Raw genomic sequence first — 12,592 nt, forward strand, 5'->3', positions numbered from 1 at the left:
GAGGAGGTTACAGAGATAGGGAGGGGGTGTAGGGTCTGGAGGAGGTACAGAGATCTGCTCTGTTTTTCCATTACTTTCTTGCCCCTTCGCTGACCTTTGGTTCATATCTGGCCCTGACGATGGGGGTCACAGTCTGAGGATTCGGGGGAGACCCTTTAGGACGGGGGTGAGGAGACATTTCTTCACCCAGAGAGTGGTGAGCCTGTGGAATTCATCACCACAGGAAGTAGTTGATGCCAAAACATTGAATGTATTCAAGAGGCGGCTGGATATCGCACTGGGGGGGAATGGGGTCAAAGGTTATGGGGGGAAAGCAGGATGAGGCTATTGAGTTGGATGATCAGCCGTGATGGTGATGAATGGGGGAGCAGGCTCGTACGGCCGAACGGCCTCCTCCCGCTCCTATCCACTATGTTTCTGTGTTGATGTGTTTTCTTTGGTGACCCTTGGTTTCTATCTGGTGTTAATGTTTGTGTTACCCCGCGCTGTTTGAGTCCTCCGAGTTGATGTTTGCTCTGAACCCCCTCTCTGCAGAACCCTGACATCGTGTTGGTGCACTATCTCAACGTGCCAGTTCCCGAGGACTGCGGCAAGATGTGCGGACCTGTGCTGTGCTCGGTCAACAGCGACCGGAAGGAATGGCTCAAGTGGTCTCGGGAGGAACTCATTTCCCAGCTAAAGCCCATGTGTAAGCGACTTGGATCTGATTTATTATTGTCACACGTACTGGGACACAGTGAAAAGCATTGTTTCTTGCGCGCTATACAGACAAAGCATACCGTTCATAGAGAAGGAAAGGAGAGGGTGCAGAATGTGGTGTTACAGTCATAGCTAGGGTGTAGAGAAAGATCAACTTAATGCGAGGTAGGTCCATTCAAAAGTCTGATGGCAGCAGGGAAGAAGCTGTTCTTGAGTCGGTTGGTACGTGACCTCAGACTTTTGTATCTTTTTCCCGACGGAAGAAGGTGGAAGAGAGAATGTCCGGGGTGCGTGGGGGGGGGTCCTTAATTATGCCGGCTGCTTTTCCCGAGGCAGCGGGAAGTGTAGACAGAGTCAATGGATGGGAGGCTGGTTTGCGTGATGGATTGGGCTACATTCACCACTTTATTGAGACTCTCCCTCGTCGACCATGCCTGGGATTAGCCGCGCTCCCTCTCCCTCTGCGATTCCCGTCCCGGGACTGGGAGAATGGCGCACTGACAATGCTGGAGCCCAGGGAGAGAATCACTAGCGGCACCCTGAGCAACACTACTGCTCGTGGGAGAGTTAGCCTGTCTCTACCCTGGGGGGGAGAGTGAGCCTGTCTCAACCGGGGGGAGGGGGAAGAATTAGCCTGTCTCAACCCCGGGGGAGAGAGTTAGCCTGTCTCAACCCCGGGGGGGAGAGTTAGCCTGTCTCAACCCCGGGGGGGAGAGTTAGCCTGTCTCAACCCCGGGGGAGAGAGTTAGCCTGTCTCAACCCCGGGGGAGAGAGTTAGCCTGTCGCAACCGGGGTGGGAAGGGGGGGGGCGGAGATTGCAGGGGGAGAGTCCTGAATCTCTGCCAGATGGGGGAGAGTAGGTTGTAGTGACTGGAGTTGAGGGGGGGGGGGGGGGGCAATGACTGGAGGGGAAGTTGCAGTGAAGGGGGGTAGGGGGGATGTGGAGGGAGCCGGGGCGGGGGGGAAGGGAGGGTGGAGTTGGGGGTTGGGGGGATGTGGAGGGAGCCGGGGCGCGGGGGGGGGGGGGGGGGGGGGGGAGGGAGGGTGGAGTTGGGGGGATGGGGAGGTTTAATCCAGGCGTTGGAATTAGCGAGAGAGAAACTTTCCCCGGTGAGTGGGTGACTGAAGCAGAGTTAGCGGGTTTGTGGAGGGAAGCTGGGTCCAGTTAGAAGCCTCTTTCAGTGAGCTAGCCCTGGCGCGATGGGCTGAATGGCCGCCTGCCCCGTACAGACACAGCAGATTGATTGGTTTCTCTCTTTGTCCCCAGTCCATTGCATCAAGTGGTCGTGCGGCAATGGTAATGGAACCACAGAGTTCTCAGTCGAACAACTGGTTCACCAGGTGTTGGAGAGTCAGCAGGCGAAACCCCAGCCTCGCACTCACTCGTGTCTCTGCAGCCGTGGCCTTGGTAAGTAACCAGGCCAGGGTGGAGGAAGGTAATCTGATGTAGTAACGGGCTAGGAACAGCACCATGTAACGCAGGCAAGTTAGCATCTGAGATGTTGTATCCTCCTGCCCCAAGCCCAGCGCTGCCTCTCGGAGGAATCCATGGGAGGCACTGACTGGCCAATCTCAGCCCCAATAGCCACTCTGACTCTGGGTGTGGTGGGCCGCGTGTCCGCTTCATGCAGGATTCACCGCGAACCGGACCCATGTGTACATTGCCCGCCGCGGGACTCGACCTACAGCAAGGGAGGGACATACTGTTCACCCATTCCATCAGGCGGGGGAAGGGGGGTCGGTGCTGTGTACACTCCTACTGGCTGTTCCCCCATCTTGGGGGTTGGGGTTAGGGTCTGTTCCCCGTGTTGATATTTTGGGGGTTGGGGTTAGGGTCTGTTCCCCGTGTTGATATTTTGGGGGTTTGGGGTTTGGGTCTGTTCCTGTGTTGATATTCTGGGGGTTTGAGGTTTGGGGTTAGGGTCTGTTCCTGTGTTGATATTCTGGGGGTTTGGGTCTGTTCCTGTGTTGGTATTTTGGGGGTTTGAGGTTTGGGGTTAGGGTCTGTTCCGGTGTTGGTATTTTGGGGGTTTGAGGTTAGGGTCTGTTCCTGTGTTGATATTTTGGGGGTTTGGGGTTAGGGTCTGTTCCTGTGTTGATATTTTGGGGGTTTGAGGTTTGGGGTTCGGATCTGTTCCCGGTGTTGGTATTTTGGGGGTTTGGGGTTAGGGTCTGTTCCCGTGTTGGTATTTTGGGGGTTTGGGGTTAGGGTCTGTTCCCGGTGTTGGTATTTTGGGGGTTTGGGGCTAGGGTCTGTTCCCGGTGTTGGTATTTTGGGGGTTTGGGGTTAGGGTCTGTTCCTGTGTTGATATTTTGGGGGTTTGGGGCTAGGGTCTGTTCCCGGTGTTGGTATTTTGGGGGTTTGGGGTTAGGGTCTGTTCCTGTGTTGGGGGTTTGGGGTTAGGGTCTGTTCCCCGTGTTGGTATTTTGGGGTTTGGGGTTAGGGTTTAGGGTCTGTTCCTGTGTTGGTATTTTGGGGTTAGGGTTTAGGGTCTGTGGTTTGTGTTGATGTTCTGGGGGTTTGGGGTTAGGGTCTGTTCCCCGTGTTGATATTTTGGGGGTTTGGGGTTAGGGTCTGTTCCTGTGTTGATATTTGGGGGGTTTGGGGTTAGGGTCTGTGGTTGGTGTTGATGTTCTGGGGGTTTGGGGTTAGGGTCTGTTCCCCGTGTTGATATTTTGGGGGTTTGGGGTTAGGGTCTGTTCCTGTGTTGATATTTTGGGGGTTTGGGATTCGGGTCTGTTCCCGTGTTGGTATTTTGGGGGTTTGGGTTTAGGGTCTGTTCCCGTGTTGGTATTTTGGGGGTTTGGGGTTAGGGTCTGTTCCCGGTGTTGGTATTTTGGGGGTTTGGGATTCGGGTCTGTTCCTGTGTTGATATTTTGGGGGTTTGGGGTTAGGGTCTGTTCCCGTGTTGGTATTTTGGGGGTTTGGGGTTAGGGTCTGTTCCCGGTGTTGGTATTTTGGGGGTTTGGGGTTAGGGTCTGTTCCCCGTGTTGATATTTTGGGGGTTTGGGGTTAGGGTCTGTTCCTGTGTTGATATTTTGGGGGTTTGGGGTTAGGGTCTGTTCCTGTGTTGATATTTTGGGGGTTTGGGGTTAGGGTCTGTTCCCGTGTTGGTATTTTGGGGGTTTGGGGTTAGGGTCTGTTCCCGGTGTTGGTATTTTGGGGGTTTGGGGTTAGAGTCTGTTCCCCGTGTTGATATTTTGGGGGTTTGGGGTTTGGGTCTGTTCCTGTGTTGATATTTTGGGGGTTTGGGATTCGGGTCTGTTCCCATGTTGGTATTTTGGGGGTTTGGGTTTAGGGTCTGTTCCCGTGTTGGTATTTTGGGGGTTTGGGGTTAGGGTCTGTTCCCGGTGTTGGTATTTTGGGGGTTTGGGATTCGGGTCTGTTCCTGTGTTGATATTTTGGGGGTTTGGGGTTAGGGTCTGTTCCCGTGTTGGTATTTTGGGGGTTTGGGATTCGGGTCTGTTCCTGTGTTGGTATTTTGGGGGTTTGGGGTTAGGGTCTGTTCCCGTGTTGGTATTTTGGGGGTTTGGGGTTAGGGTCTGTTCCCGGTGTTGGTATTTTGGGGGTTTGGGGTTAGGGTCTGTTCCCGTGTTGATATTTTGGGGGTTTGGGGCTAGGGTCTGTTCCCGGTGTTGGTATTTTGGGGGTTTGGGGTTAGGGTCTGTTCCCGTGTTGATATTTTGGGGGTTTGGGGCTAGGGTCTGTTCCCGGTGTTGGTATTTTGGGGGTTTGGGGTTAGGGTCTGTTCCCGGTGTTGGTATTTTGGGGGTTTGGGGTTAGGGTCTGTTCCCGTGTTGGTATTTTGGGGGTTTGGGGTTAGGGTCTGTTCCCCGTGTTGATATTTTGGGGGTTTGGGGTTAGGGTCTGTTCCTGTGTTGATATTTTGGGGGTTTGGGATTCGGGTCTGTGGTTGGTGTTGATGTTCTGGGGGTTTGGGGTTTGGGGTTAGGGTTTAGGGTCTGTGGTTGGTGTTGATGTTCTGGGGGTTTGGGGTTTGGGGTTAGGGTTTAGGGTCTGTGGTTGGTGTTGATGTTCTGGGGGTTGGGTGTATTTCCATGCTCGGAACTGATGTGGGCTTTTCCATTCTCTCGCTGTCGTGCAGGGACCACGGGGAATCTTCCTCACAAATGTAACAGCACCAAGCATCGCATCATATCGCCCAAGGTGGACATCCGCCTGAGCTCCTACTCTGCCTTAACCGAAGTGCAGAACCTCTCGGGCACTGAGGGCAGAAACGAGGAGGAGGATGGCAGGACCGAGAGTCAGGACAGGAAGGTGGTGAAGTTACCCAAAGCTGCCCTTCAGCACAACGGCAGCATCGAGGTGTCATTGTCCAATGCCCTGGAGAACAGCGACTCTGCGTCCGAGCCCCCGGCCTGCCAACGCCCCCCGACCTCCCAGCGCCCCCCGGCCTGCCAACGCCCCCCGACCTCCCAGCGCCCCCCGACCTCCCAGCGTCCCAACGGCTTCTACGAGAGGGAGCTGGGTTCTGTTGCCATAGCCACCAGCGTGCCAAATCTGACCGTCGCCACGGTGACCTGCAGCATCCCCCAGAACGCGGTCATCTTGATGACGGGCATCGGTGAGGAAGGTGTGCCGTTGGGCAGCAGTGGCCTGACCCCCAGCCAGCAGCTCATCGTCGCTGGCCCCAACCCCCATGGTCTCCCGCTGGGCGGCCGCGAGCTGCCCCTGTCTCCCCCTCCGGCCAACGCCATCGGCCTGACCTTGTTGCCCAGCCCGGTGGGCGGCCTCATCCTCTCGCAGACCGTGGAGGCCAACATGGACACCTCGGAGACGCAGGCCCCCCCTGCCTTCGACCCCGACTCCTTCCTGAACAGCCCCAAGCAGGGCCAGACGTACGGGGGAGGAGGGGGGATCACGGAAGGTGCGACATTCGCCTCGCCCAGCCCCTCCGAGTCCGGATTCCCCACCGCTGAGCTGAAGGAGGAGGCGGATTTGAAGAGCGAGAGTTTGGATCAGGCTGGGTCAGATTATAGGACCCCCCATGTCCCCTCCAACGCCCCCCAGGGCTCGAGTCTCGTTGCAGCTCGTCACACGCTCTGTGCTCCCACCGAGGTGGGCTTGGAGCCGAGCGAGCTTGCCAGTGCTACCCTGGAGAAGATGGACTGCAGTAACACAGAGTCGCCCAAAAGCTACCCAGGCATCTTCGGCCAACCCACTCCAACCGCTACCCCCCTCCCTCCGCCCCAGAACAGGTTCTTCATCGAAGACGGGAAGACTTACCTTGGCCCACCGCCAGCGGCAGTGGGGTCTCCCGTTACGCCAGAGCGCCTGAAGGCGGAACCCATCTCGCAGTTCCCACAGGAAGGGGGCGAGGGGGCGAGCGTTAAGGAGGAGCGCCGGCCCTCCGTGCAGCTGGGGGCTTTCCAGGAGGCGGTGCCAGAGGTGGAGATGTCCGTTGACACGGCGGTGCCGCAGTTGAATGGGGACGCGGAGATGGCCAAGGCGCAGGGGACTGTGGACATGGAACAGGCTGTCAAGTCGGAAAGCTGTTACGATGCTGGCCAGAGCGTGGACAATGCAGACGGGGCCTTGGACATACAGTGCGGCCACGTGACTGACCTCTACACCATCATCCAGAACGACTTGTCCACCTCCTCCGTGACCTCTTCCAACATCGACCTCAACATCGATCACTTTGATATCTCCTTCGACAGCCAGTTCCCCGATCTAATCTCGGACTTCATAACGGAAGGCAGCGCGGACACGGCTGGGGGGTTCGGGCAGTATGATGGCAGTGCCAGCCCGGCCACACCGACAGAGAGCCCCCCACAGAACGCCTCCGCCAGTTACCCCGATCTCTCCGCTCAGATGGACAGCTACTGCCAAGGGCCGCAACCACAGACTCCCCAAGAGTCAGCGGGCACAGCCAATGACATGCCGTTTACCGAGGTGCCGGTAACCCCATCAGATTTGGCACGAGCTCCACCCGGCGGCACGGCCGAAAGCGGCCAGGCGGTGACCATCACAGACTTCTCACCGGAGTGGTCTTACCCTGAGGTAGCATGCTTTGTTTGTAACAGGAACTGCGTTCCTCCTCTTCACCGGCCTCTGGTTCCTATCCCTCCTGCCGTTAACCAGGGGCAATCATTGTACTTCTGAGGCTGTATGAGGCTCTGGTCAGGCCCCATTTGGAGTATTGGGAGCAGTTTTGGGCCCCGTATCTAAGGAAGGATGTGCTGGCCTTGGAAAGGGTCCAGAGGAGGTTCACAAGAATGATCCCTGGAATGAAGAGCTTGTCGTATGAGGAACGGGTTGAGGACTCTGGGTCTGTACTCGTTGGAGTTTAGAAGGATGAGGGGGGATGTTATTGAAACTTACAGGATACTGCGAGGCCTGGATAGAGTGGACGTGGAGATGATGTTTCCACTAGTAGGAAAAGTTAGAACCAGAGGGCACAACCTCAGGCTAAAGGGACGATCCTTTAAAACAGAGATGAGGAGGAATTTCTTCAGCCAGAGAGTGGTGAATCTGTGGAACTCTTTGCCGCAGAAGGCTGTGGAGGCCGGGTCATTGAGTGTCTTTAAGACAGAGATAGATAGGTTCTTGATTAATAAGGGGATCAGGGATTATAGGGAAAAGGCAGGAGAATGGGGATGAGAAAAATATCAGTGGAGCAGACATTATTATTCTATAGACCCTAAACTCGTAAAAAATCCCTGGATCTGCACCTTAAGAGTTTAGGGTCTATAGAATAATAAGGTCTGCTCCGCTGATATTTTTCTCATCCCCATTCTCCTGCCTTTTCCCCATAACCCCTGACCCCCTTATTAATCAAGAACCTGTCTATCTCTGTCTTAAAGACACTCAATGACCCGGCCTCCACAGCCTTCTGCGGCAAAGAGTTCCACAGATTCACCACCCTCTGGCTGAAGAAATTCCTCCTCATCTCTGTTTTAAAGGATCGTCCCTTTAGCCTGAGGTTGTGCCCTCTGGTTCTAGTTTTTCCTACTAGTGGAAACATCCTCTCCACGTCCACTCTATCCAGGCCTCGCAGTATCCTGTAAGTTTCAATAAGATCCCCCCTCCTCCTTCTAAACTCCAACAAGTACAGATCCAGAATCCTCAACCCGTTCCTCATACGACAAGCCCAAAACTGCTCACAATACTCCAAATGGGGTCTGACCAGAGCCTTATACAGCCTCAGAAGTACTAATGCTAACATTCCATTTGCCTTCTGAACTGCCGACTGAACCTGCACGTTAACCTCAAGAGAATCTTGAACAATGACTCCCAAGTCCCTTTGTGTTTCTGATTTCCTAAGCATTTCCCCATTTAGAAAATAGTCTATGCCTCCATTCCTGCTTCCAAAGTGCATAACCTCACACTTTTCACACTGTATTCCATCTGCCACTTCTTTGCCCACTCTCCTAACCTGTCCAGGTCCCTCTGCAGCCCCCCTGCTTCCTCAATACTACCTGTCCCTCTACAGATCTCTGTATCATCTACAAACTTAGCAACAGTGCCTTCAGTTCCTTCCTCCAAATCGTTAATGTATATTGTGAAAAGTTGTGGTCCCAGCACCGACCCCCTGAGGCACACCACTAGTCACCGGCTGCCATCCTGAAAAAGACCCCTTTATCCCCACTCTCTGCCTTCTGCCAGTCAGCCAATCCTCTCTCCATGCCAGGATCTTACCCTTAACACCATGGGCACTTAACTTATTTAACAGTCTCCTCTGCGGCACCTTGTCGAAGGCCTTCTGGAAATCTAAATAAATCAGGTCCACTGGTTCTCCTTTATCTAACTTCCTTGTTACCTCCTCAAAGAACTCGAACCGATTTGTCAGACATGAGCTCCCCTTGATGTAGCCACGCTGACTCAGTCCTACTTCTTCATGGTGATAAAGGACTTCAGCCCAGTCAGGGTCAGTGAATGGTGCGCCCGTTCCCCAGGACAATGCGGGGGGCGGAGGGGGGGGGGGGTGGGGAGGTAGAGATGCTGTTCCAAAGGGGGAGGTTTGATCTCCTCACTGAGAACCAACACTCAACCACTCAGGGAGGAGTCCCTCGCTTCATAATCTGTTGAAGTGCGTGTGAGAAGGGGGATTATCTGCCCTTCAACAGCTTCTCGTGATTAAACCAATTAACTCCCTGACTCTCTATAATCAACAAGTAACACTTTATTTATCTAACTAACAGTGAACAGGTTAACTAAACTATTAACAAACCCAATAAAACACGCTCCTAATGGAATGCTGTTTAGATCATTACAATTCCCACTTAGTAACAAAAAAAATAGAATCTTTAGTCTCCAAATTTTAATCAGGTTTGTCACCTTCTGGAACCTTCTAGAACATAGAACATAGAACAGTACAGCACAGAACAGGCCCTTCGGCCCACGATGTTGTGCCGATTTCTTCTGTCTTCACTATCTTCTGTTGCGATTGAGATGAAGCTTTCTTTTAAGACATAAATGCAGCTATGAGAGATTCAGCAAGTCTCTCTCTCTCTCAGAGTCGAACTAAGCTGTTACTCAGCAGGTGGCAGGCGTTCCTCTGCCCCTAATGACATAACAAACATCCCCACGACAGGACTGGCGTACAGGTTACCGAAACATCAAATTCAAATCTGATAGGCTGCTGTTATTCAAATGCCGAGTTCAAACAGATTGGTTAGACCTCTAAAAACAACCCGTTGCCCTTGGCAGCAGAACCGCCTAGCCTCGCGATACGTTGTTTGCAAACACCGGGGGGGTGGGATTGGAGTCCGATCCTGTCAGTGCCGCGACTGACAAATACTCGGCAGGTCAGGCAGCCTCTTGGGGCAGGGAGGAGCTACTCTGGTTTGTGGCAGTGGGTTAAGCATCACCATATTGGAAAGGTTTGCATGTAAGTGTGGGGTGGCACAGTGGGTTAGCGCTGCTGCCTCACAGTGCCAGGGACCCGGGTTCAATCCCAGCGGCACGGTGGCACAGTGGGTTAGTGCTGCTGCCTCACAGCGCCAGGGACCCGGGTTCAATCCCAGCGGCACAGTGGGTTAGCGCTGCTGCCTCACAGCGCCAGGGACCCGGGTTCAATCCCAGCGGCACAGTGGCACAGTGGGTTAGCGCTGCTGCCTCACAGCGCCAGGGACCCGGGTTCAATCCCAGCGGCACGGTGGCACAGTGGGTTAGCGCTGCTGCCTCACAGTGCCAGGGACCCGGGTTCAATCCCAGCGGCACGGTGGCACAGTGGGTTAGCGCTGCTGCCTCACAGCGCCAGGGACCCGGGTTCAATCCCAGTGGCACGGTGGCACAGTGGGTTAGCGCTGCTGCCTCACAGCGCCAGGGCCCCGGGTTCAATCCCAGCGGCACGGTGGCACAGTGGGTTAGTGCTGCTGCCTCACAGCGCCAGGGACTCGGGTTCAATCCCAGTGGCACGGTGGCACAGTGGGTTAGCGCTGCTGCCTCACAGCGCCAGGGACCCGGGTTCGATTCCCGGCTTGGGTCACTGTCTGTGCGGAGTCTGCACGTTCTCCCCATGTCTGCGTGGGTTTCCTCCGGGTGCTCCGGTTTCCTCCCACAGTCTGAAAGACGTGCTGGTTAGGGTGCATTGGCCGTGCTAAATTCTCCCTCAGTGTTACCCAAACAGGCGCCGGAGTGTGGCGACTCGGGGATTTTCACAGTAACTTCATTGTTTAGTTTAATTTATTTATTTATTCGTCACAAGTAAGGCTTACATTAACACTGCAATGAAGTTACTGTGAAAATCCCCTAGTCGCCACACTCCGGCGCCTGTTCGGGTAACACTGAGGGAGAATTTAGCACGGCCCAATGCACCCTAACCAGCACGTCTTTCAGACTGTGGGAGGAAACTGGAGCACCCGGAGGAAACCCACGCAGACACGGGGAGAACGTGCAGACTCCACACAGACAGTGAGCCAAGCCGGGAATCGAACCCGGGTCCCTGGCGCTGTGAGGCAGCAGTGCTAACCCACTGTGCCACCGTGTCGCTGGGATTGAACCCGGGTCCCTGGAGCTGTGAGGCAGCAGCGCTAACCCACTGTGCCACCGTGCCGTCCTATTGCAATGTTAATGTAAACCTTAGTTGTGACACTAATAACTAAATTTTAACTTTAAGTGGGTAACCGTGCCATGTTTCATTGTGGACAGGGCGGTGTGAAGATTCTGATCACAGGTCCGTGGAACGATGGCAGTGATCGCTACTCCTGCATGTTCGACAAGATTACCGTTCCAGCTTCGCTCATTCAGTCTGGTGTACTGCGCTGTTACTGTCCCGGTAGGTACCCTGGTACACAGAACCCTCCCTTCTTACTGAGGGATAGAATGGGCTGGAGGGCCTAATGGCCTTCCCTGCACACACACACACACACCTCCCCCCCCCCCCCCCCCCTCCCTCCCTGCGGCCCCCCTCTCCCTGCGGCCCCCCCCTCTCCCTGCGGCCCCCCCTCTCCCTGCGGCCCCCCCTCTCCCTGCGGCCCCCCCCTCTCCCTGCGGCACCCCCCTCTCCCTGCGGCACCCCCCTCTCCCTGCGGCCCCCCCCTCTCCCTGCGGCCCCCCCCTCTCCCTGCGGCCCCCCCCTCTCCCTGCGGCCCCCCCCTCTCCCTGCGGCCCCCCCCTCTCCCTGCGGCCCCCCCCTCTCCCTGCGGCCCCCCCCTCTCCCTGCGGCCCCCCCCTCTCCCTGCGGCCCCCCCCTCTCCCTGCGGCCCCCCCCTCTCCCTGCGGCCCCCCCCTCTCCCTGCGGCCCCCCCTCTCCCTGCGGCCCCCCCTCTCCCTGCGGCCCCCCCTCTCCCTGCGGCCCCCCCCCTCTCCCTGCGGCCCCCCCCCTCTCCCTGCGGCCCCCCCCCTCTCCCTGCGGCCCCCCCCCTCTCCCTGCGGCCCTTCCCTCCCCCCCTCTCCCTGCGGCCCCCCCCCCTCTCCCTGCGGCCCCCCCCCTCTCCCTGCGGCCCCCCCCTCGCTCCCCAGGGCCCCCAGTCTGAGAGCTGTGAAGCCCCCTCCCGGTGTCCGTTTCCCTGGGCTTTGAGCCTGTTCTGTGTGTTTTCAGCGCATGAAGCTGGCCTGGTGAGTCTGCACGTGGCCCGAGAAAACCAGCTCATCTCCAACTCGGTGCTGTTTGAATACAGAGCTCGCAACTCCATGGCGATGCCAAGCTCGCAGCTGGACTGGCTGTCACTGGACGGTAGGTGCGGGGACCCCCCTGACTGGGTGGGCGGGCGGGGGGCGTGAATCGGCCGTCGGACAGAACGGACAAGGTGGGGATTAAACTGAGCGCCGTCCTGCAGGGTTCAACTCCGAACCGAGAGCTCTGCAAGATCCTCTCCGTCTCCCGCTGTCCGTGTGCTGGGAGGGGGTGCTGGCAGGGGGAGGGGGTGCTGGGAGGGGACGGGGTGCCGGGAGGGGGAGGAGGTGCCGGGAGGGGGAGGGGGCGCCGGCAGGGGGAGGGGGCGCCGGCAGGGGGAGGGGGCGCCGGCAGGGGGAGGGGGCGCCGGCAGGGGGAGGGGGCGCCGGCAGGGGGAGGGGGCGCCGGCAGGGGGAGGGGGTGCTGGCAGGGGGAGGGGGCGCCGGCAGGGGGAGGGGGCGCCGGCAGGGGGTGCTGGCACATGGTAAAGACGCTGCCAGACTGGGGGAGGGGGTGGACCGAGCCCGTGTTGGGGGAGAGGGAGGGCGGGGAAACGCTGTCCGTGTCGGGGGGGTGGGGAGATACACACGCAGCCATGCAGTCGGGGGGAGTGGGGCTGGCGACATGTGACGGACCCCAGCACACGCGGAGCCGGGCAGATCCCGTGTTTATTCCGAGCAGATCCCGTGTTTATTCCGAGCAGATCCCATGTGTATTCCGAGCAGATCCCGTGTTTATTCCGAGCTGTTGCCTTCTCCACGTTAGTCTCCTTCCCTCGGGATTAGAAACCTGAACAGGAACCTGGCAGG

General features: G+C 57.0%; 1 protein-coding gene across 1 annotated transcript in view; it reads left to right on the top strand.

The window, feature by feature from the left end:
* LOC144489007 (calmodulin-binding transcription activator 1-like) overlaps positions 1 to 11,843 on the top strand; it is a gene marked incomplete at both ends in the record, with an annotated part of 42,211 nt that extends 30,368 nt beyond the window's left edge. Inside the window, 5 exons of the mRNA XM_078206956.1 lie at positions 535 to 688; positions 1,967 to 2,107; positions 4,806 to 6,724; positions 10,817 to 10,943; positions 11,709 to 11,843. Coding sequence (XP_078063082.1) covers positions 535 to 688; positions 1,967 to 2,107; positions 4,806 to 6,724; positions 10,817 to 10,943; positions 11,709 to 11,843 — 2,476 coding nt within the window. The remainder of the gene's footprint in view (positions 1 to 534; positions 689 to 1,966; positions 2,108 to 4,805; positions 6,725 to 10,816; positions 10,944 to 11,708) is intronic.
* Between the last annotated feature and the right edge of the window lie 749 nt (positions 11,844 to 12,592).

Source organism: Mustelus asterias, unplaced genomic scaffold, assembly GCF_964213995.1.
Source record: "Mustelus asterias unplaced genomic scaffold, sMusAst1.hap1.1 HAP1_SCAFFOLD_1918, whole genome shotgun sequence".
NCBI classification, from domain to species: Eukaryota; Metazoa; Chordata; class Chondrichthyes; order Carcharhiniformes; family Triakidae; genus Mustelus; species Mustelus asterias.